The sequence below is a fragment of the Phoenix dactylifera genome, chromosome 6, assembly GCF_009389715.1.
Source record: "Phoenix dactylifera cultivar Barhee BC4 chromosome 6, palm_55x_up_171113_PBpolish2nd_filt_p, whole genome shotgun sequence".
Taxonomy (NCBI): Eukaryota; Viridiplantae; Streptophyta; class Magnoliopsida; order Arecales; family Arecaceae; genus Phoenix; species Phoenix dactylifera.
The window spans coordinates 11,640,043-11,666,122 of record NC_052397.1 but is presented as its reverse complement, the minus strand read 5'-3'; the positions used below and the strand labels follow the sequence as shown (position 1 = coordinate 11,666,122).

The 26,080-nt window shown below is 37.8% G+C and overlaps 1 protein-coding gene across 1 annotated transcript; it reads right to left on the bottom strand.

Moving 5' to 3' along the window:
* Positions 1–147: 147 nt before the first annotated feature.
* On the bottom strand, positions 148–22,279 carry LOC103714929 (probable LL-diaminopimelate aminotransferase, chloroplastic). The gene is made up of 10 exons (XM_039127426.1): positions 21,961–22,279; positions 21,800–21,879; positions 15,593–15,660; positions 12,823–12,939; positions 11,659–11,721; positions 4,529–4,633; positions 4,243–4,293; positions 3,646–3,966; positions 1,602–1,808; positions 148–1,520 (listed from the first exon to the last, which is right to left on the bottom strand). The coding sequence occupies exons 1-10, from the start codon at positions 22,008–22,010 to the stop codon at positions 1,227–1,229; spliced, it is 1,356 nt and encodes a 451-aa protein (XP_038983354.1). The 5' UTR covers positions 22,011–22,279; the 3' UTR covers positions 148–1,226.
* Positions 22,280–26,080: the final 3,801 nt, after the last annotated feature.

Here is a 26,080-nt window from a genome sequence, read left to right as displayed (position 1 = left end):
AAAAGTGATAGTTAACTAAAAGTCAATTTACTTGCATGTGTCAGAGTCAGGGAATTCAGCATTTACACTGTTTAGCAAGACATGCACGATACAAGCAGGCTGCAATAAAATACAAAAACCTACAATTCATTCAGATAAAAAGTCATGGATATACTTTTATTTTGAATTTAACTCAAAAAAAGAAGTGTATATTCATTCCCCATTATTCCCCCTAAATAATCTCTGTAAATATCCTTATAAGAGCTGATAGTCTCTTTCTGGATCCTATTCCAATTCTGCATCGCATTCCAACATCCACAAACAGAACAAATGATCCACAATTAAGTTCGTCAGGTTCAATTACAGAGCAATAAGTGGGTTGCGAACAAACGTAAGGGTGCAGGCTAAATATGGCTACACACTAATCTCTTCCTGTGTTACCGTTTTAACAATCTTTTAGACGGATTGTGACACATTAAGCCCTTCCCTCCCCAGCATCAGCCTTTTAGCTACCCGAGTCATCACCGAAGAGATGCAGTTTTTGGACCTGAGAACAGCAACAATTCCACCCAAACCTTGGACGTCAGATTAGCATGATTAAGAATTCCACTCATTCACTACTGATACAGTACTTTTCCATCAATCCTTTCCAAGCTGGCATTATACATTCCATTGATTTAAGAACCCACATAACATGACAAAAAGATTTATTCAGTGACATTTCCAGTTCATAGAAACAATCACCTTTTCCCATACTTGGGAGAAATGATAGGGCATCCAAAATCAAATTGCAATGCTCCACGAACAGTTGATCTACCGGACTGCATGAGCAACCTTTCCTAGAAAAGCCACATCGGAAATGAACCCTATGAGGATCTAAGAAGCATTTGCAACAAACAGCGCAAGAGATCTGATAGGGCATCAGAGGCGTCAAACTGGGGAATTAATGAAACAACTGCACCAACAATAGGAATAGAGTTATTTGCAGATATTCAACAGTCTTGCAGTCATGCATAGGCTTTGATCAACTCCCAGAAGGAGAAGGTTTCCTCCTAGATAAATGTGTGAACCCCAAAGAGCAAACTACATTCTGGAGAACGGCTCATTCTATACCAGAGTATTGCTTCCTTCTCCTAATCCATGGCCCAAACTTTAAATATCATAGAACAGAAGACAATTGTCAATGAAGATACCAGGATATTGCAAACTCCTGTAAAATAGCAATAGCTGCATGGCGCCATTCTTACTCACTTGTACAGCTGTTTCAATCTTTTGCAAGCTTCAATAACATTTCCTCTATGACCGAAGGCACTGACCCTGATGAAGCCCTCGCCTGCAGGCCCAAACCCGCTGCCAGGGGTTGTAACCAGATGCGTCTTCTCCAGAATCTCAGCAAAGACGTCCCATGAGCTTCGACCTGGAAAGTGCACCCAAACGTAGGGAGCATTCTTCCCACCATATACATTGAAACCAAGTGAAGTAAATGTATCAACGATTATTTCAGTATTTTCTTTATAGAATCTGACCACATCCTTCATGGCCTGCACAAAAATGAAATCTGAGCGACATTTGCGACATGTAATGTTAATGAATGATAAATATCATGATGTCTTTAAACTCACCTTTAAACCTTCAGAAGAAAGACAAGCTAGACCCCCAGCTTGAGCAATATTAGATGCACCATTAAAGCAGGTACACACTATGCGATTGAAATCCTCGGCGACAGAAAATCCATCAGAGAAAAGTAACTCCTTGGGGATGACAGTCCAACCAAGACGAACACCAGTAAACCCAGCATATTTAGAAAAAGATGATGTTTCAATCACAACCTGCAAAAGGGTCCAAATTCCGTTGCAGTTTATGCCACTTTTTAAAATAATGGAAAGAGTTCATATAAATTTGACATTCAGTTCCTTACCGAGCTTTATACTTGGTCCACATTGAGGTGGAGGTTGAGGCACCCTTAAGCCCATTTTAATATGCTTAACAGATTTAAGCAAAACTTACAAAGGGATAATTAGAAGAAAAACTATATATGGCAATCTGCTATTGCAAGTAACATCATTTCTTCTTGATGTTCCGATTTTTTGTTGGATCACAATGGGTAGCTCATGGATATAAAGTACACAGTAAGACACTCGACACAGAGACAAATCCAAAGAAACATAAAATTAACTATGCAAGAATTATCATGATTAACACTGAATTACCAGTCTATATCTAGTTGTCCTCAACCAAACTGACTAGACCTGTAACTAGGAACTTATGTTGCTGAACTAAGAACATCGCCAATCAGCAAAATACAACATAGAAACCTTCTAAACTTAGGAGCTACTAATTAAAATTGGCTCAATGTTTCACTCTGCTGATGTTGCAAAACTGCTAATCGTCCAAACTGGCACCAAACTAACATCAGCTCACTAAAATAATCATTATTGACATAATATGAGTGTCTCCTGTTTGCACTTGTAAAAGACTCAATAATAAAAATATCTGAGAAGGCGTTGGCTTTCCATCCATGATATGGCTGAAATTGACATTGGTGTCATGTAGCAACACACATGTGGTCATTAGGCAAGGCACATCCAAAGAAACAATTCATGCCCTAGTCCTTCCTATATTTATGTGAATATGTTAGTTAATAACCAAGACTCAGTTATAAGAAAGATTAAATGTGTTACTTGTTTTCCTTACAGGAGAAGGAATGCAGATGCGAAGGGGGACCACTTAGGGGTGCAGCTGAGCGAGCTTGATTGAGCTTGGTTCTGAAGTTTGAAACTAATTTCAAGCTTTAACTCTGAGATCAAGCATGAATTTTGAATCAATTTGAGCTCAATTCGAGCTTAATTTTGAATCAAGTCAAACATGAGCCTAATTGATCAGCTTGATAATCCTGATTTGAGTTGAAAACAATTCAAGCTTGAACCAAGCTTGCTTTGAACTTGAATTAAAGCCTGATTCTTGATTTCATACTTGATTCAAAGCTTAGTTCAGACTTGAATTCATACTTAATTGACCTAAAGAACCAAAACAAGAAAAGAAAAGAAAAAGGAGCCAATCAAAGCTTTAATCCAATGGTTTATTATATATAATCTATAGTTATATATAGTATATGATATAAATATATCAAGCTTTATGGAGCTGCAGGTCAATTTTTGGCTCAGCTTGAAATTAATTTCCAACCTGTTCCGCCGATTCAAGCTTGGTTTGTTTCATCTTACTCTGAGCTTGATTCGAACTTCTCTCGAGATGAGCCCCAACAGGACTTGAGCTGCTCGATTTGTTTGACAGCCCTAGGACCACTGTTTAGCATGCATACCAAGTTGTGAGGAAGTCAACCTTATATGGCTACAACAATAAGCCATGGATAGAAACATGGTTTATTGGTTATCATTAATGAAAAGTTAAATATAACTTGAATTTAATGGGCACAGCTTTCTTACAAGGACATCCAGTCTCTTATTTCTATCTGCTAGATTATATATCAAAGCAACAGGCATATAGGGTTGAATGAACTATAATTAAATTACAAATCCATGATATGATGGTAGATATAAGCAAAGAATTGACCCAAAGCAGCAGCTAGCTAGAGGCATGAAAACAGAACCTAGTAGAATCATCAATTCAGCATATTATGACTAAGAGTGCTGGCAGTATTGAGTTCACCTCTTTTGCACCAGGAATTTCAAAGATAGATCGTGGACTGTCATCTGAAATATACGTGGCATAAGCAGAATCGTAGACTATGATAGACCCATTGTCCTTTGCAAACTGCACAAGCTGCGTTAGCTGGTCTCTGGATGCCGCAGAACCAGTTGGATTGTTTGGTGAACAAACGAAAATGATATCCGTCTTTGGAACAGTTGATAAATCAGGGAAAAAACCATTCTCAGGTGTGCATCGCATGTACTCAATGTTTCCATACTTCTCAATATCCTTCTGGAATAAGCCAGTTTGCCCCATAATAACACTTGAATCAACATACACCTGTGAACAAATATTATTTTATTAACTGAAGTGGTCTGTATCTTAGGACAAGATAAATTTGATTATTTCCGTATGTATGAAGTTCATCCACTAGGAAGTCAGCTTATGGCTTCATTGACTAACTTTAACACATGAATATCAAGTATGCTACTCCAAATGACAATACTAAAAACCATACAGCATATGCAAAACTTCCATACTAATTTTACTTGTTAAACTTTCCAAAAAAAGAGAGAAAAAAGGGGAAAAAAGAAAAAAATGTACAATGTAACTTACTGGATATGATGGATCTTGCACTGCCATCTTCACATTGGATCCAAAAAGTAGCTGCATACAAAGAAAGCAGGTAAGTCATACTAATTTCACGTGGGTTAGTGATTTTCTAAATGAAGAACAAAGGCTAGTTTACTTAATATTCAGCATGTTGTTAAACATTATGTGATCATGACTCAGCACTGATGATCAATTTTTATGAGTAGTGAACAGTACACTGGAGGATCATGGCGCAGCAGAAAGGAAAACAAAATACTAAAAGTTGAGTCCCAAATTAAAATAATGCAACCTGAAGACGAGAGATGTCACACTTTGCACCATCTGAGACAAATATATCAGTTTCTTCAATACCAAGGTCTCCATACAATGTTGACGCTATAGCAGCTCTTAGGTTCTGCACAAAATATTTAACTAGCCATTATGACAATGAAATTATAATATTCCAATGCATATAGAACAAAAAATAGCCCACATGCTACAATAAAGTTATGTGATACATTGCATCCAATAATGTCCATAAACTGAGAATATTGTTCAAGGGACTGCAAGTTCAACAAAATAAGAAATGAGAAATAAAAAGGAAAAAGAACATGCTTATCAGAGGGCATATAGATCATGGATTCTTCTACCAAAATGAGGTATTAGTTTCAGAGATGCATAGACACCGAAGTGGTAACAACACATTTAAAAATCTTCTAAATTCTTTTGTTAATTAAATTCCTGAGTCCATAGGGAAACATCCTATAATCCTATGCATCATTTTTCAAGAAATTGGACCATTAAAATTTTTTATAATTTTTTAAGCATAAAAAAATGTTGATCATTATTATGAGATATATGACTGACTTGAGGTTCAACAAAATCTGAAGGATGACTGGTATGCAGAATCTAAGACATATTTCTTTAAATGGTTAACCCTGTCCTTTCCCCCTTTACTACTAATAGATTCCAAAAAAAAACATAAACACTCAATTTCTTTAAATATCATTTACATATAGGCCAAAAAAGATGGAACACTTAATATCTCAGTTATGCACTATTTTGATTTTTAAACCTAGCCGCACCATCCTCGGTTCATTGTTTTGTATTTGGGATGACCCAACAAATCACTTTCATCTACTTAAGTGCCTTTTCCATCCTTTTTGGTTATAGTAGATACTTAGGCCCCATTTGGCAGAGCTTTTAGAGAGCCAAAAAGCATTTTCTAGCCCTCCAAAAGCACTTTTAGATGAAGTTGGAGTATTTGGTAAAAATTTCGGAAAATTGTTTTAGCTTTCCTAAAAAGCTAAAACAGTTTTTCGGGAGAAGCTCCATTTTAGAGCTTTCCGAAAAAGCACTTTTAGGCCCCATCGGAAAGTTTTTTTTGACCAAAATACCCATGATAAAATATAAAAATTACACAAAATGTCTCCGACCATAGAGGTGGCTCCCTCCCCAATGGCTTCACCGTCCCTATCCTCGCCAAGACCAGCTCCAATCTCCATCTCGTCTTAGAAGGCCAGCAGACCCACTCCCAAGCACTGAAACACGGGTTTTAGTCCGAGTTCTATGTTGTAAATACTCTTCTCAACTTGTATTGTTCTCGTCGGGTCATGGATTCGGCTAAGAAGCTCTTTGATTCGGCTCCGAGGCATTTGATATCGTCTCTTGGAACACGATTGTCGATGGGTACGTGAAATTTGGGGAAATGTAGGTCGCCAGGCGGCTTTTTGATGAAATACCGGTGAAAAATGAGGTATCTTGGAGAGTGATCATTTCGGATTATTCCAGGAAGGGTGAGCTGGATGTACCTCAATTCTTATTTGATAAAATGCCAGTTGGGAGGAACATCATGACTGGGAATTCAATGGTGTCCGCGTTCACAAGGCATGAGTTGTTGTTGTTGGCAAGGAAGCTGTTTGACAAGATGCCAATGAGGAATGTGATGTCATGAAATTCGATGGTTTCAGTGTATGCTTTGAATGGGTATATGGATTTGGTGAGGGAGTTATTTGATCTAATGCCAGAAAGAGGTGTGGTTTCTGGGAGCTGCATGATTTTGGGCTATGCAGAGTAACAGGTTCATGAAGGCACTGCACCTCTTTAAAGAGATGCAACTGGAGAAGAGTGCAAAGCCGATTGAAGTTACAATGATCAATATGCTCTCAGCTTGTCTGCTATCCACATCTTGCAGCCTTGGATCGGGGGATGTGGGTCCGTGCTTACATCGACAAGAACCAAGTGATTAAGGATGATGACTATAGTCTAGGGTATTGATTCATATGAATGCCAAGTGTGGAAGCATCGAGACAACAGTTAAACTCTTCCATGCACTGTCTAGAAAGATTATTTCTAGGTGGAATGCTCCGATCATAGGGTTAGCGATTAATGTGGCAGCTTGTGAGTCTCTTGAAGCATTTGAGTTGATGCAGAGATCAGGGACAAAGCCCAATGGCATAACCTTTGTGGGGATGTTAACTGCATGTACTCACAGTGGGTTGGTGGATGAAGGGTGCAGGTACCTTGCGAATATGTCAAAAGTTTATGGGGTTCAGCCTGAGATGAAGCATTATGGTTGCATAGTTGATTTGTTGATTTGAGCAGGGTTGTTGGAAGTGGCAGAAGGGATCGTCAGAAGCATGACAATGAAGCCAGATGTGATGGTGTTGGGTGCCTTCTTGGTGCTTGTAGGATTCACATAGAGATCAGAATTGTAGATAAAGTGAGAAGTCAAGTTCTCAAACTAGAGCATCAGCAATCTGGTTGCGGTGTTCTACTATCTAATATCTGTGCTACTGCCAGTAGATGGGATGATGCCTCAAAATATGAGGATTTTATTGAAGCATAGTGACATCAGGACTGAACCAGTCTAGTTCGGTTGAATTAGATGGAGTTGCTTATGAGTTTGTTGCAGGAGATTGTTCCCATCCAGAGGCCAGCATGCTATATTCTTGGCTAGATGAAATCGGGAGAAAGCTAAGATGAAGGATTTTCCCAGTGACTGAAGATGTTTGGTTAGATTTAGGCGAGGAAGATAAAGAGACTGGGCTTTTGAGGTACAATGAGAAGCTTGCTTTAGCATTTGCCTTGCTAAGGGCTGTACTTCTGTCAACAATAAGAAGTGTGAAGAACCTACGGTTATGTGGGGACTGCGACTGCCATTTATTTATAAAGCATGTGTCAAAATTACATGCACAACAAATTCTTGTGAGATATCAGATGAAGATCCATTTTCACCATTTCAAGGGTAGCCTTTGTTCATTCAAGGATTATTGGTGATATTAAAGCATTGCTGAAACCCATATTTTCTCACATGGGTTGCAATAAATTTCAAAGATTGTATTTGGTGGTGCCAACTGTTGCTAGATGACTGCATTGTGCTTGAAGTTTAAGATGCTCTTTTAGCCAGCAGAAGGAACCTTACCAAGATGCAATGAATTCAATAGTTTCTGCTGATCTTTCATCAAATAGTTTACTACAGTCAGATGATCAGCTTGAACAGCTGAAGAATTTTACTTGGTACCTCATCTCAAGAAAGTTGTCCGCATCTTTAAGATGTCTTTGAGAGATCTATGGTTTCTGAGAACATGGTGAGCAATGAAGACTCAAGGAGAGTGTGTCAGTTGCTCATATTTTGAGGAGGAAATGATAATATTCTACCTCATGTTTGGTCACCTCCCATCCATCGTGGATGTTGATATGGATTAATGGTGGTAAGCCACTCCAGTACAAGTTTTTTTTATTTTGGTGGCTGATTACTTCATCCCTAGGACAACTAGATTTTGAGGCTTGATATTTACGCAGTTAGAAGAATGCAATTTCTTAACTTCAGGAGGGCTGCTTTTCTTGTTGCTGAAATATCTGTGTCAATGTTGAGCATTCCATGTGAATTATGATGTAAGAAAAATAATTTAATATTATGTTATGTTATGAAAAATTAATTTACGCTAATAATTATAATATTTTATATCTTTATTATTGTATTATACTATAAATATAATATTATATTACATTATATCATAATCATTGATATGTTATGTTAAATAATTTAATATTATATTAAATTATTATGCTATAGTATAGAATATTATATTACTATATTATAATAATATTATATAACATTACAGTAATATTATACTATATTATATATTTATGTATTAATATATATTATATTTTATTACGGTCTGTTGTATAATACTTTGCAATATTCTTTATGGTCATTTTGTCATACCAAAAGTACTTTTTCAGTTTGCTCACCAAACACATATTAAAGTACCACAATACTTTAGAAATGTAGTTACCAAACAACAAACAGTTTTTTATAAAAGCTCTACTTCTAAAAGCTATACTTTCAAAAGCTCTACTGCCAACAACTCTACCAAACAGGGCCTTAATCTACCTTGAAAGTGGCTCCTATTTGCCATTTAGACCTATACTTCAGCTAAATTACAAATATTGGGATATTTTCCTCTTTGAGAAAACCTGAAATTTTTAATATTTCATTCTGTCAATTTGTGCAATAGAAAATACATTTACAAATTCTTGGTTGAAGAATTAAATAGATGCATGAATTTGACCAAGATTTGAAAGACCGTGAGTAGGAAATAATCTTTCCAAATAATTCACTTTAAAAAATCATGCTAAAATTAAAAAACAGTCCAACAGGATACTTAATGCAAGAGGAAAGAATCAAGCCAAGGCCTATCTCAGGAGGCCATATTTAGAGCCTAAAAAACTAGGCCAACTCAGGGAAAAGGCTGAAAAAATAGCTGTAATATATGATTGATTTGAGAGAATCAATCATGATGCGGTATTTTTGGTAGAAATACCAAATTTTTTATTGGAGCACCCAAATCTCTTTCTCCAATTTTCTTGATCTTCCACATTTAGAGTAGATAGAAGGTGAACAGTGAAGCAAATGGATCTGATCCAGGAAATAAATGCTGAAGATTTGATAGGATTGGTCACATAAGACCAACATCATCTAATCTAGCTAAATTTGAAGAATCCAACACCAGAATTATCTAGAGGTTGATTCTAGGTTATCATGATGCGATTTCTCTGTTACCTTATTTTTCCAAAGATGACGAATTGCCTTTCTATTTAGAACAAATGAATGTGAACATGTTCAGGCTACATTTGAAGAACTCTATATCAATATGTAGGTGTGCTCTACCATTTTAAAAATCCATCTCAAATTAAATTGAATTGTCATTTTTTCTCTCTTTCCAAGTTATCAGTATTCTAATTGCTTTTTTCTCCGATCTTCCTACTCCAACACTGTTAAGCAAGTTTTTTTTCCATTTGCAAAGAGATCCCCAAGTGCATTAACAATCATCCGATCATTCGTTGGGGGCCTTCCACCATCCCCTGCCCATCCTCCCTCCCCCATCACCCCTCCCCCACCCAAAAAAAAGTTCAAACTAAAATAAATAAGATTTTGTTTTACAAAAAAAAAATAAAAAAATAAAAAAATATGGACCCTTGTAAAGAGCATGATTTTGGTGGAGCTCACCAATGGACATAAGCAAAATCTCGAATTCTTATCATAAAACTACTATGAAATCGTTGATAAAATTAATAAAGTAAGATCCTATATCACTTTTCCACTCAAACTTGAAACATGAATTACCAAAATATAAATAATAAAAATAAAATCTTAAACTTGATTAATCTAAAATATTTAAATATTCTTTAATTATTAGTTCTAAATTAAATGTTTAAATATTTGTAGAGATTAAGGCAAAAGATCTTCAACCCATATGCCAATACACAAGAGAACCAAAAGATTTCAACACAAGGACGTTTACTTGCACTTCTATGGTAGGCATCATTAAAATTGCCACTGGCTACATGGTCGGGTATGAGACAAAAAATAAGCATCCTCCTCAAAAATTCTACAGATCTCTCGAGTAGTTGTACAAGAGGCTATGAGACCATCAAGCTAATGTCACTATCAAGATCCGCCGTACCGGTACCGATCGGCCTATCGGTGGCAGACGGTACCGGTACGGTATTGGTCTGTACCAGCCCCGTACCTGCCTGTACCGATCATGTACCGATCCCGTTGAATGGCCGAATTTTGGAGTTCCACATACCGGTCCCGTACCGGTGAATCAAGTCATCAACCATATCTAGAAAATCATCTCCCAATTCTTGAGATGGCATGACCTTTAGCAAGAGGTTAGTAAGAATCTAGCATGGCAAGATTACATCTCCTCTTAGCATGAAAATTGTATCATGTATCTTTTTGCATCTATGTATATCAAAAAAACGGCAAGACAATGCATGTTTACCATGCTGGCCCCAGGCAAGCATAGGCATAAGAGCGCTACAGTCCTTCCTACCATATGTCCTCCACCCAACTTCCCAAAAGGTCACAACAGCATCAAATGCCAAATCAAAAATTTAATATAAAATACATTTAACTGCACAACAGCCAACAACCACTTATAATAAAAATACTTTCATGGGCATTTTTGGACTCTTGAAATTTGTATCTTCTTTATCTTATAAATGTAATTAAAAAGATGACAGCTGTAGGTAAATCATTAAATCAATTCCTTGTAAATCACCTTGCTATCCTCATCTCCCCTAGTTTTACTAAATAAACAGGTCTGAACGAGAAAAAGAAAATTACAGGTCTGGAGGGCTCTAAAATTGTTCCATGTTTTAATAAATGCTGAAAAATGCTTGTAAGGACTTGGAATTGTAAAGAAGTGCAAAGGATCTGAGCAACATCTTACATAATTGATTATAACCTAAGCAGCAATTCCTAACCATGCTGGTAAAATGGAAAACTTTAGAATTGACAGAAAACTTGAGTTAAAAACCATATAGAACAAAGGTTTTGGTGCATTAGTTTTCTTGTTTGTTTCCTGCATGTTGTAGAGTCCACAAAGTTAATGCAAGCAAAAAGAAATCATCACCAATAAGGAAAACAAACTGTAGTTAACAGTTAGTAGACCGTGTCATAAGTAAACATAATCAAGTGTCTCGACAGAATAAATTAAGTGGCCCACCTCAATCCCAAAATACTCCACTGTTAACAAGTTCAACAATTATGAGTTCCACTAATAGCTACCAGTTATTTGTACTAAAAATAAAATGCACTAGCTCTATTGACAGGTATGCATGTTTATCCATCTTATACAATGTTAATATGTAGGAACAGAAATGTTGCAAGAACGAAAACAACTCTAATTGCCATTCTAAGGAAGAAAAAGACAGGAAATTAGTCTCAAAAATGCTATGCTATGTATAGGTTCATGTTCAGGAAACAGTGCCCTCTCAACTGCAGCACAAATAATGGCTCAGCATTGACATACTGAAGAAGGTTCCTTTTGAAACTTTAACAACCATGAATAAATAAATTAGTATATAAACACAAAACTAGATGATTATCAGAAAAGATGGGGAGAAAAAAGGAAAAGTATCGACCTTGTCACCTTGTTCTGCTCCATAACCACTATAACCCTCAACTGTTGATAGGGAATGTGCCCTCTGCAAACATTAGAACAATTATATTTAATTTCATGGCAGAAGCAGACATCAATGTTAGTTACAAAAACTTTTTTAAAGGCAGCAAAAACAAAAAACGCTTCACAGTTAAAATAATAGCTCATAATCTATTCTATCATCATTATGCTCTTAGATAATAAAAACCAGGAAGCGTAGTAACTAGACAAGGAAACTGGCGAGAACTGTCCATGATAGATTTTCTTTACAAAAAAAAGGAACTTTCCACATAGCAGATCAAGTTAACTTTATCCGATGCTGAGAGACAACAGTTTGGATTCTCCTACGTGATAAAGCCTATCTGAATACTATTTCCAGGTATATTTTTTAGTAGATTGCTGTCTAGCCTAAAAGGAAAACATAAAGCATGCAAATCTTTCACGTAACAGTCTCTTATCATTCAAAAGGAAGCTTGACTTGAAATGTTCAGTTTAGCACATATGCAAAATCATTCTTAGAAATTAATTTCTGTATTCAAACCTGACCAGAAGGAACACTAATATGTCTCAATTGCTCCAATAGCAGTATCTTCTATGCAAAATTGGACAGCAGACAGAGAAGAGACAACTGCTAGAAAAATGAGATTGTCATGTATTGTTTGGTCAAATTTATTTTCGTTATTTCTAAGCATGTAATAAAAGACAAATCCAAATAAACAAATTAATAGCAACAATTTCATGAACTATTTAACAATCATGGAAGAGCTATAAAAGTAGAGAACGACAAATGAATGATCAAACAAGCATTTGAAATTGACCAAGGAACTCAGCTTGCGGGTAGAGTGATGAGCTTCTGCCTGGTTATGGTACAGATGCATGTAATATTTTAGTAAACAAATACTTGTGCAATTTTTAGAATGATTAATAGAAAAAGGGAGTAGGTCTTAGACTTCACTTAAGCAGCATGATGTGTGGCATTACTTTCCTAGTCATATGATAAGGAAACTCTAACCACATGATTATATCAGAGTAACAAAACTCCATGAAATTAGGATCTCCCATTATATAATTGTATGACTACAAAATTAACATATATCTCCAGTTACAAGAAGAACATAGACATAATCTTTGAATCAAAATGGATTACCATAGCCATGGCAGAGGTTATAACTTCTGGAATAGGTTCTGTAGTGTCACCAATACCAAGGCTTATCACCTGTGCATCAGGGTACTTTAACATATGTGCTGATCTTCTTCTAGCAATCTAGCTTCAAGCAAAATGAGGACCAACAATTAAAATTTAAATATAACAGTAATTAATAAAATGTTAACCATAGCACTTACTATTTGGAAAACCTAGATATAGCATGGTATATATCTGACATATAAATAGCATGTCCAAATATACTAATAAAGTGAATGAGATAACACGGAGCAGGGCATAACTAGCGGCATAGGAGCCTACTTAGCATCGGCAGCTTCGTGCCATACTAGAGTAATCCAATATGTGGTTCCGCATGTTCCACCACTTCTCCATTCATTTCAAACATTGATCGTGAAGCACCATGAGCAGCAGGATGTTGAGTTTCGGAATTCGAAGTAAAATTCTTGATTTGCTCGTTCCTAGTCGCCATGAAAAAGAAAGGCAAAAAGATATAAAAAAGAGATTATTCCCCTAGAGCTTGTCCAATACCACCAGTACTCAAAATGCATCCCCGCACATGTCTACCTAGCGCGCCGCCTTGCATGCAAGTGAAGCGCTATTGGCGGCAATTAATAGCTCAATGAGGGATGATTGATGCAGTTAGTTAGTCGATGCCCTCGATTGTTCCAGGTAGAAGGATCATGGCACCCCAAAACCATGACATCTGGCAGCAGCATCTCCTTGCGTGCAAGAAACTTCTATGTAGGTTGTTATTCTCGGTTGTGTTGAAAAAAAGCGGCAACTATAGTACGTCGTACCGGTCCAAATCGAAAAAAATGAAGCATACCGTACCATATCGTACCAATTCAGTACCGATACCCAATAAAAAATGATGTACCAGCACTCCGTACGAAAAAAATTCCGTACCGCATCGTACCAATATTGTGTAGTGTGGCACCAGTACGAGGTTCGGTACCGACACGGTGAACCTTGGCGGCAACTAAAGCAAATCTAAAGCTTAGTTGCTTTTTGCTTCTTATTCTTTGCCAACCAACCACTTGATACCAAACAACGGGTTAGCTATAGTGCTTTCAAAGTAGAAGAGTAGTCTCTTATCATAGAAGTGGTGGTGTAAGAAGCATGCTATCCTTCCTGAGAGGCAGCAATACAGTAAAAATTCGCCATCAGTCGCATGAAAGTGGCGGAGGTGGTGGATTACCGTCGTCTCTTGAAGCTGAGGTTGAAGGGGCGAAGAAGGTACGACTGCGGGCAGGTAACGAGGCTTGGGAGAGGAAAATGGCAGGATTGTTGGATGATCCTTTGAGCATTGGTTTAGAGACGCCTTTACTTGACTTAAAAATTTACGAGATCTGGGCGCAACTGAGGCGGGAGAAGAGGGAGAGGGCCTTGGAGTGGTTGTCGAGCTTGCAGGCGAGGTCGATGAGGGTGGTGAGGGGGAGGTCCGGGGAGACACCATCAACGTCGAGGAGGGGGAGGGAGAGAGCAGCGTCGAGGTGGCCGACTTGGCCGAGGGCAGAGATGAGGGTGGAGTAGGTGACAGCGTCGGGGGAGAGGGAGAGGAAGAGGCACATCTCATGGAGGCTGAGGGCAAGGGTGAATTGGCAGGCGCATAGGGCGTTGCGGAGGACGACGTTGAAGGCGAAGACGGAAGGCGGGTAGGAGGCGACATCGAGCATCCAGTCGAGCAGGGCGAGGGAGCGGCGTTAGTCGGGCTCACGGGAGAGGAGGGAGACCATGAAGCGAGGGGAGAGCTAATGGTGGCAGCCGTCGGGGGTGCCGAGATAAGGAGACATCATAGCGTGGAGCTCTTCGGGGGTGATGGTCTGGCTCAGAGCCAAGAGCAGTGCGTCCTTTTCAACGCTCCGATCCACATAATGTTGGTTTCATGGAGTTCTCTTCCATACGTCTCTGCAGCCACCAGGACCACCACCTGTGAATAGAATGCGAGGAGGGGAAGCAAGATGGGTGGACCCAAACGATGGAGTTCCAGATGAGGGTTGGTTTAACTGGGTGTGACGAAGGGTGACCCAAAAATTCTCTGTTAAAATTTTCTGTTATAACCCGGACTCGCACCCAAACCCGACCCCAACCTGACGTGAACCTGACCCGGACTTGAATTTTTTGGGTCGGGTCCATGGACCTGAATTTTTTGGGTCGGGTCCGGGGTATACATGCACCCGACCCAAATGACCTGTTGGGTCAATAATTATAACCATGGACCCGACCTAACCCGATCTTCAATTGGGTCGGATCTAGGTCCAAAATTAGGACCTAAACAAAAAATTGGGTCGCGTCGGGGTCACTTAAGACCCGACCCGACCCGACCCATTTGCACCCCCGATATCTATAGCATCCCCATTTTTCTGTACCAGCATTTGGAGGTGAACCATGTCAGTGTGGTAGTCCATAACATACTCGTAAGGTATCAATATTGGATGACTGCTGATACATTAAAACTCAAACAATAGTAAGTAGGTGTGGTAGGTTCATGTGTAGCAAATCATGAGTCATACAGTTACAACTATAATACATATAAGAAAAAGCTTCCATATAAATATGTACTATTAGCTATTATATATGCCATTTTACTTCAGGAGCATGAAATGTTAGAAAAAAAATAGCTCAGATGTAAATTGTTTCTGATTTAAGACATAAAACCACAAATAATGGAAGTTCTGACTAAAAGCTAACATGAATTTACTAACAAACTATCATCTTTTCCATTAATTGGAAAAGAAAAGGAACTACTTACCTCTGGGAACAGATAACCAGCTTGAAGTTTTGCCATATTTGCATTTCGAGAAACTTTCGTGTTGTAAGCTTCAGAACAAACCAACTGCCTTTTAGTGCTTTGTAGGCACCCTCAAAATCATAAAACAAAATTCTAAAAGAACAAGGTAGGCATTATTTTAAACACAAGCAGAAACAGAAGTAGGTGATGAACATTATTAGTGGACAAAATGCTGCACCCATGAGATTTATGAAGAAGACATAAGAAGAAAGAACATGAATGGGTATGCAATTTTGCCAAAGTTGCAGTCATTGAACTATGTAGAACCTACAATCGACAGAAGTTTCAGCACTCAAGATTTTGTAATTCAAAGCATGTTTTCTAAATATTTGCTCAGTTTAAAAATGCGGCTCGAAATTTCAATTCAAGGATGATGTTACCTAAAGCATATTTGTTGATTGTTACTAATTTTAATCATTTGATTTGCAAAAAGTATGACAAGAAATTTGTTCTCTGAACCATTCTAGAATGTCAATCAAATATTTAACACTTTAGACAGTGAAAACACAACTTAGATGGAACATGGACCCCATATAAATGTAAATTTCCAAATATCTTAAATTTAACCTAAATGTTTAACTTGTGTTTATTTTGTTAGGGGGATAGAAGGGAGATTGTCTCAGGATCTTATAAAACTAGTGCCCAAAGAATCCGCTACAATCATATAATTTAGATCAGGGGGGAATGAAATCGCCTAATCAAATACAAAAAATTTCCCCACTACTAGAAGACAATCTGCTGGCTGGTTACCTTCCCTGTACACATGACTTAGATGTCAGGGAGTGTTGGCCATATCCTTCAGCTGTGGGTGCTCTTGAGATCTCTGCTCCTCACATCGTCGTAACCGATGACAACTACTGCCAAACCCCCTTCAATCCAGATTCTTGAAACTTGGAGACGATGGACAGCTGCATTAAGTCCTCCCCACAAACCACGGAATTAAGATTGAGATCTCCGCTCCTCAATTTGTCATAACCAATGGACAACTACTGCCAAACCCCCTTCAATCCAGATTCTTGAAACTTGGAGATGATGAACAGCTGCATTAAGTCCTCCCCATAAACCACGCAATTCAGATTCTGGCACATTGCATGGAGATAAGTGGATGTATCAGGCATATAACATCCTTCCTTGACAATTACTTATGATACTTCTCTTGTGTTGGTGACAGATCAGTCAAAACTAATCTTAACCATGTCAAGGGTGGGGGTTTCCATTGAACTGGTTGCAGAGTGTGCTGGGATGAGCTCATGTTGTTGAAGAACCACCAATACCTTACCTCACATCCAAAATTTTCTTCTGATTTGATCTGTTGAAATTCTATGGCCGATCTCATAGTAGCAGTGGCAATGTTGTCAAGGTTGAAATTCTATCATTCCTGGCATGCCATAAGAACTAGCCGTTGTAGAAAATGATGCTTGTAATTCTCTCATCAGTAGTTGAATAGGCCAGATATGCTAGAACTACATTCCTTGAAGTAGTTAGGTAAAGCCATAGTAAGAAACTGCGAGAGTTTCACTCCCAGGTTTGTTGGCAATAACACATGTAGTCAAGATATGGTCAACATCCTTCACAACACTATGAAAAAGATCAAAATCCGAGCCATAATAGAGGGGTCCTTTTTGAGTCAAGATTGATTTACAAAGGAATCTATTCCATGCTATTTTCCACAAGAATATTTGATTGGTGCCGCTTGACATTTCCAAATCCACCTAAAATTGTTGCTCCCAGTTGCCATGATCAAGGTTGGCTAAACTATACCAAACCGGCTGATTCGAGGCATATCGAACCAGACCGATCGATTACCAGTATAATTCATTACATCAGTTTGAAACATTGGTTTTACTTTTTTTTGCCGATTCTAAATTAAAATCTATGCCGACTTCATGTAGGTTGAAATCGGCAAACCATTTGCCGATTTCAATTCAAAATCAGGAAAAAAAAATAGAGATCCCTTATTGAAAAATGAAACAAGGGCAACCCCCTATGGATGAGGGCTTTCGAGCTCTCTCTCTCTCAACATCTCTCTCTCCACCTTCCTCTTCCTCTCTCTCTCCAACCCTTCCTCTCCTCCTCCCTCTTCAGCTCTCCTTGTGTTGCTATACCAAGGAACAACACAGTATGGACCCATACCGTGTCGAGCTGGTCACCACCCATACCCCCTACAAGACCAATTCAGTGAACCTTGGCCATGATAGGTGCCTCCAAATTCATCTTAGGTCTGTTAGTAGCAGCACAGACCAACATATTAGCAGTTTAGGTAACTGGGATCACCATTGAGAGAATACGATCAACCATATCAGGGAAGAATCATGAATGTAAGTGTGGCTTATTGCAACCATTTGTATCTGTAATGAAATTAGAGACTCGCATATTATTAGTGCAAAGGTCAGAATTCAAAGTAATTGGCCGTATACTAAAGGGTAGATCAGACTACCAAGGAGAGCTCATGATATTAATAGATTGGCCATCACCATCAATAAGGCAACAACCCAAAGAAATACATTTTGAACCAAAGGAGCATTACACCATATGGTTCTCTTGAGACATGAAGCATTTCAGCCAACTGAATAGCCCATCCAATTGCCATTAAAATTTAAAATCATACTTGGACCTAATCACTTCACTCCATATGCAGTCTGGATGAGGAATCAAGTTCTCAGCAGTTGTTGCCAATAAAGCCTACTGCTTATGTCTCATACTGCCACCCTGAGTTCTGGATTGACAATCTTGTTTCCAAGCAACAAGACGTAGCCATCTTTGCTCTAATGAATGTCCCCACAGAAATGATCTGAAAATCCTCTCCATGCCATCTAAAGCTTTAACAGGGATCACACACCTATATTGAGTATATAAACCAGTAGAAATCAGAATAGTATTAAACAAAATTATCTAACTAGCAAATGATAGTTGTCACCACTTCTAGCTATGAAGTCTTCCATTAATTATATCAAAGATAGGTGAAAGATCTTCTATATTCAACCCGGTACCAGACAATGGAGTGCCCAAATACATGTCAACTAGGAACTTGTGCTCCAGTCAACTATCAAGTCTTTCTTTTCCTTTATTATTGATTTGAGAATAATCTTTACTCCATCTTTATTAAAAGTGCAAGTCTTCCACCTTCCGTCAAGCCTGGTCTCTCGATCTCATTGCCAAGGATGACCCAATAGTATGTAACAAGCATCCATCGGTGTTATCTCACACCATATGATGTTAATGTAAATGTTAGCAATTGAGAAATTAACGAAACAATGGGGAGATAATTACCTCATTACCCTTTTCAAACCAAGCAATTTTGTGTGGTTGGAGATATTTCTCTATCTTTAGATTAAGCTTGTCGATGACCTCTTGAAAGATAATACTCTCACATTGACCCACTATCAATGATGACACAGTAAACTCATCCAGCCGTAGTGCAATAAGTATGAAAATGTTAGTTCGAAGCCACTGCCTTCTTTAGCATTAGGTGCATCATCATATTCTGTGGAATAAGGCTTTGACCATTATCTGTATCAAGCTCGATTAGTGTCATGCTCTTCATATTCACCATCTCATTCATCATTTGTATCATCATAGGCATTCAAAAGCATGATGCCCTCTTTCCCCACATGTATAACATACAAAGTCATGGGACAACCAACATTTTGGGATGCTTGTGAGTTAGTCTCTGTTCTTGCATGCTTTTTGCCACTCCTTGGCTAGTGTTGGTGTAGTTTTTGGAGTTGTCCATATGCACACCTCCTATGGGGCTAGAGCAAGGTTCTCGTTACAAACCTTGTGAGTTTGCTGAGGGATAGTAAAGCGTTTGAGCCGTCCTTAGCTTCCTTTCAGCATGCAATACCTTTTGATAAGTATCACTCACGCCATATCATGTGTTCTGCAAATCTCATCATAGATCGAAAATCATAAGCCATTTAAATAATAGGCTAGACAAGTTCCTTCATCCTCGAGCATGCCAAAGCAATGATTTTGAGACTCTTCCTTCATGGTTCACAGAACTATGCCGAAACAGCTGGTTTGGGGCGTACCGAATAGAACATGTTACCGTCATCGTTCAAAGGCTTGATTTAAGACATCCACAAATCCCCCCAATATGATCTGAGAGAGGAGGGCGAGGGCTTGAAATCAGAAAATGAGAACTTCGATAGCTTTTCTCCAACCCTCGAAGAAGAAATCAGTAGATGTGGGCTTAGAATGGCTCCAATACCATTGCTCTAGCGGAAGACGATGGTGGATCCGCTCGAAATCAACTCTGGTTTCTCTTCCCTTCTCCTCCTCCCCTCCGGATCCGACCACTCTCCAGCCTCTCTCCCTCATCACAAAGCCATCGAAGAATGTCCAATCCTGTTGAAGCTTGTCGGTACAGATGAGTCCCCCGCCCATCTCTCCCTCTCCCTCTCCCTCCCTCACCTTCTCCTCTCCGGCACTCTCCCTCTCCTCCCCATGGTTCCGTTACGCCGCGGTTTGGTATGGTACATAAAAGTGTCCAAATGAACAAGATGAGCATGGAAGATATGAGAATATTAAGCTAGCTACTTGAACAACTTAATACAAATAGCATGACAACAAATGCAATCAAGAAGCAAGAGCAACATCAATCTAGGACAAGTTTATCGAGAATCAACTAGCATACAATAGGCATATGCAATAGATCAAATTTAAAGGAACCCCGATAAACGGAATCATAATTGTGTCAAGGGTTCATATATGAGAAAGGAAAGACCTAGCATGACATAATGGTAGTTTTAAGGAGACATTTGGAAAGGCTTTGGTGAACCCTTTCCAAGTATGGGGTACCTACCAATATGGCTAGGACATACCGCCTTACCAGTTTGTACCGATCCATACCAATGCATATCAGCAATATCTTATTGATAGTACTGGTCAATACCAATGGGTTTCTAATTTTTTGGAAGCTGTCAATTTCGATATGTATAGTCAATACTAGTACCATATCGATATCATACCGTTCCAATGGAAAAAGGATACAAGGTTCAGTATCAATATTTAGAACCTTGAAAATAAGACCTTTAATAGGAACAAGTGATGAAGAAGAATAATAGCTGATATAAGGCCTAACAGTTCTAACAGACAAGTTAAGACTCTAAATGGCTTTTTTGATCATTTTATGTGTATCCATTTCATTCTTTTGGAGTAGAATAATGTTGCAAACCTATTAGAAGTAATATGCAATAACTATCCTAACTCAATACCTTAGGTTCAATTTGGTTGCTTAGAAAGTGATATACAAAAATTTGTGGCCAAAAATTTTCTTTGTTGTTGTTTGTTACTAAAAAAAAAACTTAGGGAGAGAAAATAAAGAGAAAATAATGGACCAGAACCTTCTCCAACAAAAGCAAAATTACTTTGTTATTATATGTCTAGAGCATCCCATGCTCTTTTTTCCTTTCAGCATAAGATAGCCTATAAATATAAATGACAAATCTTATCCCTTTTGTTAGAGGTCTGAATAATGGCATCATTCTTGTCAAAGACTCAACGATCAAGCCCTCCACAAAGAGAAAGTGCTTTACAATCTGATCGTGCTAGTTTTATCTATGCCCTCATCAGGGCAGCATTTGGCCTTACATCCTTTGACCCTTCAATATATTCAAGCACCCTATTTTATTAATTCCATCTTCATTTGCCCAGTTTACAAACTTGAACCTTTGGTACACTCATCTTATACCGACACAATCCACTAGACTAGTACACATACAACAAAGCTATCCACATATTTTTCTATCAAATTGTTTCTTCATGGCTTTACCTACATCAATTGAGCCACTCCAGAAACACCTATCAGCACCAAACTTTTCTTGAGCAAATACTGCAAGCAGTACAAGAAGCATTACCAAGAGCACACATTACTAGTGGCTTGATACTCCCAGACGGGTATTAGAAACACAGACAAGCGGCTTGATACTTCCAGACGGGTATTGGAGTCATATATCAGCTACAGGAAAAAAATTCCTTGTTCTAAAAAAAAACAGAATGCTCTCGGGCGAATTCCATAAAGATATTGTCAAACCATCATATAATCACAGATGGTTAAAACAGTCTGAGCAGAATACATCAGCAACATAAGCACATGAATCATAAAGACAAGCAGTAAATCAATCATAAAGGATTTAGATATAAAGAAAGAAAGAGAAACAAAATTACCAGTCTGCTCAGAGGGAGCAGCGACGCACTGGCAAATCCCATGGCTTCTCCACGCCGGCGGAAGAGAAGACTTCGACGGTCTGCCAAGAACGAAGCAAAAAGATAAAGAAACAGCGATCGGGCTTGAGGGAAAGAGAAGACAAAAAGGACTCCGAATAGACCTGATACCGAAGCCGCGGTGGCCCAAAAAGGAAGAAGAATTGGAAGCCATCGACGCCGAAATTTGCAACGCCGACGACAAGTTCGCCAAATTCTTTGAATCGCCTCGCCGCTGCCAAGTGCGAAATGGGGAAAGGTGTTATTTAAACCCTACACCACAAAGCACGAAGCCGGGTTACTATAAACGGGTTTGGATTAGATCCGGATCCGGATAGACACGATGGGGACCCGAGAACTTGAATTCGTCGCCTCCAGAGCGGCGAGGAGACCGCGGAGTCGTTTGGATGCCCATGCCTCCGTCGGGGGGGATTTGGAATTCACAATGGAGCCGTGGGATGCACGGTAGGACTGCAAATAGCCAAATAGGGTTGGGTCGGTCAATCCGAGAACCGATCCAAACGAGGTCGCAGGTTGCTTGGACCGTGTGGTTTGGTGTCAAACAAAATCAGATTGGTCCAATTCTTCTTTTTAGAAACCATGTCAGATCAATTTGAGTGCCTAAGTTAGAAGAAGATCTATATAGGAAAAATAATATAGACTGATATAGGATCACACTAATAATAGAAAATATTACCGACTGATACAAGTTATTATGTGATTCTTCAAATCACTCTAACGAGATCGTGCTAATAAAGAAAAAATAATATAAATTGATACAGAATCACGCTAATAAAAAAAATATTATGGGCGATACAGGTTATTACATGATTCCTAAAATTATGCTAACATCCTCTCTCAAACTCAAGATAGTATTATAGGTGCCAACTTGAATTTGGAAACTAGATCATGAGTGTATCAAAAAACTGACGTATTAGATGAAGAGCTGGAGTAGTAGCTTAGAAGGTGATGTGATAGACTAGAAGCTGATATAGTAGCTCAAAGACTGACATGGTGGTAGATCAAAAACTGATGTGGCAGCGTGAGCCTGATGGCAGAACACGAGTTATTATAGCAGCTCAAAAACTGATGTACAGATCAGGAGTTGACATAATAACTTAGAAGTCGATATGGTAGACTGATGTGTCTGACTGATGTAATAGACTGACATGTCTATCGATGTAGCTGATTAACTTGTTTGATGATGTGGTAGCGGAAGACACATAAAAGATTATTGTTGTAGTGATGACAAAGCTTAAAGAGAAGGCAACCAAAGATCAATGATTCTCATAAATGGAGGCACCATGAAAGATGAGCAAGAGACTTCAAATTAGATAGTGAAGGAGTCGGAGATAGCAAATGAAATCACAGATGGAGAGAAAGGGTCCAAGCCAAAGTGAGGAGAGATGATTGAAGATCTGAAGCTAAAAAAAGGTAGTGGAGAGGAGCTACGGATCCATTAGAAAACAAAGGATCTTTAGGTCTTAATCTACCACAAATAAAGAATATGCGGAGAAACCGAGGATCTGCAAATCCACCAAAAACTAGAAGATCTTTGGTTGTTGATTCATCTAGGAACAGAGATCGATAGATCGACAATAGGGGTCTTCAAAGCTTCTAGACATGGCGACAACGGCCACAGCAAAGGCGGAAGAGATGGTGGCAGCAGGTTACGTGATCAGTAGCTTTGATACCATGTTAAAAAAATAGAGAAAAAAATAATTTTATTTCTATGTTCCATCATATTTGGTACATCTCAGGAGTTATATATACTTGTGTACAAATTTCATACAAGAAAAATAATATATGCTGATATAGGATCACACTAACAATAGAAAATATTATCGCCTGGTACAAGTTGTTATGTAATGCCTAAAATCACTCTTACAAGATCGTCCTAATAAAGAAAAATAATATAGGTTGATGCAGAATAACGCTAATAAAGAAAAATATTATGGGCAATGCAAGTTGTTACATGATTCCTAAAATTATGCTAACACAAATGTCCTATGCTAACCATGAAAAAAGAAAATACTTGACTAATATATAGTGATATGAACGTCAACATGCTTAATTATGTTGTAATATATTGAAGCTAACCAAGATATTGTTGTATGGAAACTTTCGCTTCGCATGTACTATTATCAGTCAAAAATAGTAAGACTTAGGCATATAGGTTGCTTAAAGTGCATAGATATATGCAATACTATAATTTTCTATAGACATCTAAATTGAATAATGAAAAAATTGAATTAAGTTTTGACTATTACCAAGGGATTTCACACTAATCTTTTGATGATTAATCATAAAGAATCCATAATTTGAAATATATTACAGAATCAATCCGTTTCTACTGATGTACTCCAAAGGATTGCCATTAGTCCTAATTTCTTCTTCATCATGTTAATTGCAACGTGAAACAGAATGATCTCATAAAATCCTTTCTCGCATAGGATGAGATTCAATATGGATTTGAAGTCACTTTTCTCCATATAATAGCATGAAGCAAATTTGAGCATGAGCATGGGCTAGACTTAAAATTTTGACCATTGATTGTACATGTTCTTGTAATGCACCTATGTAAATAAAGATAAAGCTTTGGATGGAGAACCCTTAGATAGATGAGATTAAAAAAAACAAGAAGAAGAAGAAGAAAAGGATATATGTGGCCTCTGGGGACATTCAAGACTTGCATGCTAAAGTAGAAGTGGTAACTGGGTTCTCTTAAGAAATTAGAGATATAAAATGGATAAAAGTTATGTATAAGTGTCGTAGAAAAAATCCTAAAGAAAATCAAAGCGCCTATGAAAACCTAAGAAAGTTGGGAGCCTATATGGAAGGGGAAAGTTGGATGATATACAAGTGGATAATAAAGTTTAAATGTTGAAGTGTGGCATGGTTTCACATATGAAATTATTCAACTTCTTGTGACTTCTGGTAATTTTCAGCTCAAAGACTTCCCCTATCACTTTAAGATATATATTTAGGTTGTGGTTGTTGTTGAATTTATCTATTGTTGTTGCAAAACATCTTGTGTAATAAATTCTCTTTTATGCCTGATGAGGATCACAATATTGTTGAATAGGTTAAAGTTCTATTGGATTTATTTTAGAACATGCATCATGGACTATATTTATATTTTATAGTCAATTTTCATAAATTCTTCACTCATGATTTGATTAAATATTTTTTTAAAGTAGCATTTGTTGTAATTGAAACATGTTGTATTCTAGATTGATAGATGTTTTGGATTTTTTTATTGGATGCTATCTGATGTATTATTTATTGTTTTATATAAAATTTACCTTCTATTCAAATTGTGTTTTTCTCGAATAATCGGCAGTAGTTTATTTTCCTTTTCTAAACTTTTGAGTGGTCGGAGAATCAACTTAATCAACTAGATCTTGACTAGATAATCAAAACCAATCAAACCGATGCACTATTAATACATAGAAATACTTTATAGAGAATAAGAATATTAGAATTCTAATTAATGGGGGGTAATGGATGAAAGGAATAAGAATTTAAAATTTATGAGTTTGGAGCATGAGTATAAGGTAGTCAAGTTAAGTCAGCTAAAATATAATTTGATGGCATCTGCTAAACCCATTTGTTAATATTCTATTTCTGAATTTTGTTGCAGGTTTGATAGCTCAGATTCAACTAACCAGCATAGCATTCCTATTTTCATACTTGTAAATGTTGGGAACATAAAGGATGGGTCCCAATGATTGTCTAATGTTCGATTTGGTGGATTACTACTTTTGACTATTGGGTCAGAGTAGTTTAAATCTCTTTCAAAATTTATGTCTCTTTTCCAACAGTTACTTGCTTTGTACTATTTTCTTTGATTTTTTTAATTTATATATTTTTTGAAAAAATGGCTGCTTGGTTAATTGTCACTTCTTTTTGTTGAGTGATAACTATTAGGCATTGAATGGTCACCTGTCTCAACCCTTTATTATTTATAAGTAGGGTTGTATTATGAGCATGCCCATGCAGCTCTACATACCTACAAATCTCTCAAAACTTTTTCACTAATTCCTATTCCTATTTTCATATTGTACTTGTCATTAACCTATGTTGCAGAACCGAATAAGTTAATCGTTTGGGCATTGTATCACGAGGATAAAAATTCTAGTAGCCCACTCGCATCTACTATTTTTAAGACAATATTTTAATTAGTGTGCCTTGCCTTCCTAGCACTATATAAAAGTAGTTCAATTTTCCAACTTCACTATCTCT

Excerpts from the sequence above, each read along its gene's own strand:
- LOC103714929 (XM_039127426.1), bottom strand. The coding sequence starts at position 22,010 with ATGGCTTCCAATTCTTCTTCCTTTTTGGGCCACCGCGGCTTCGGTATC. Across the intron at positions 12,940-15,592 it reads CTGGTTATCTGTTCCCAGAG|ATTGCTAGAAGAAGATCAGC; the intron begins GTAAGTAGTTCC and ends GCTTGAAGCTAG. Across the intron at positions 1,809-3,645 it reads AAATTCCTGGTGCAAAAGAG|GTTGTGATTGAAACATCATC; the intron begins GTGAACTCAATA and ends ACCCTTTTGCAG.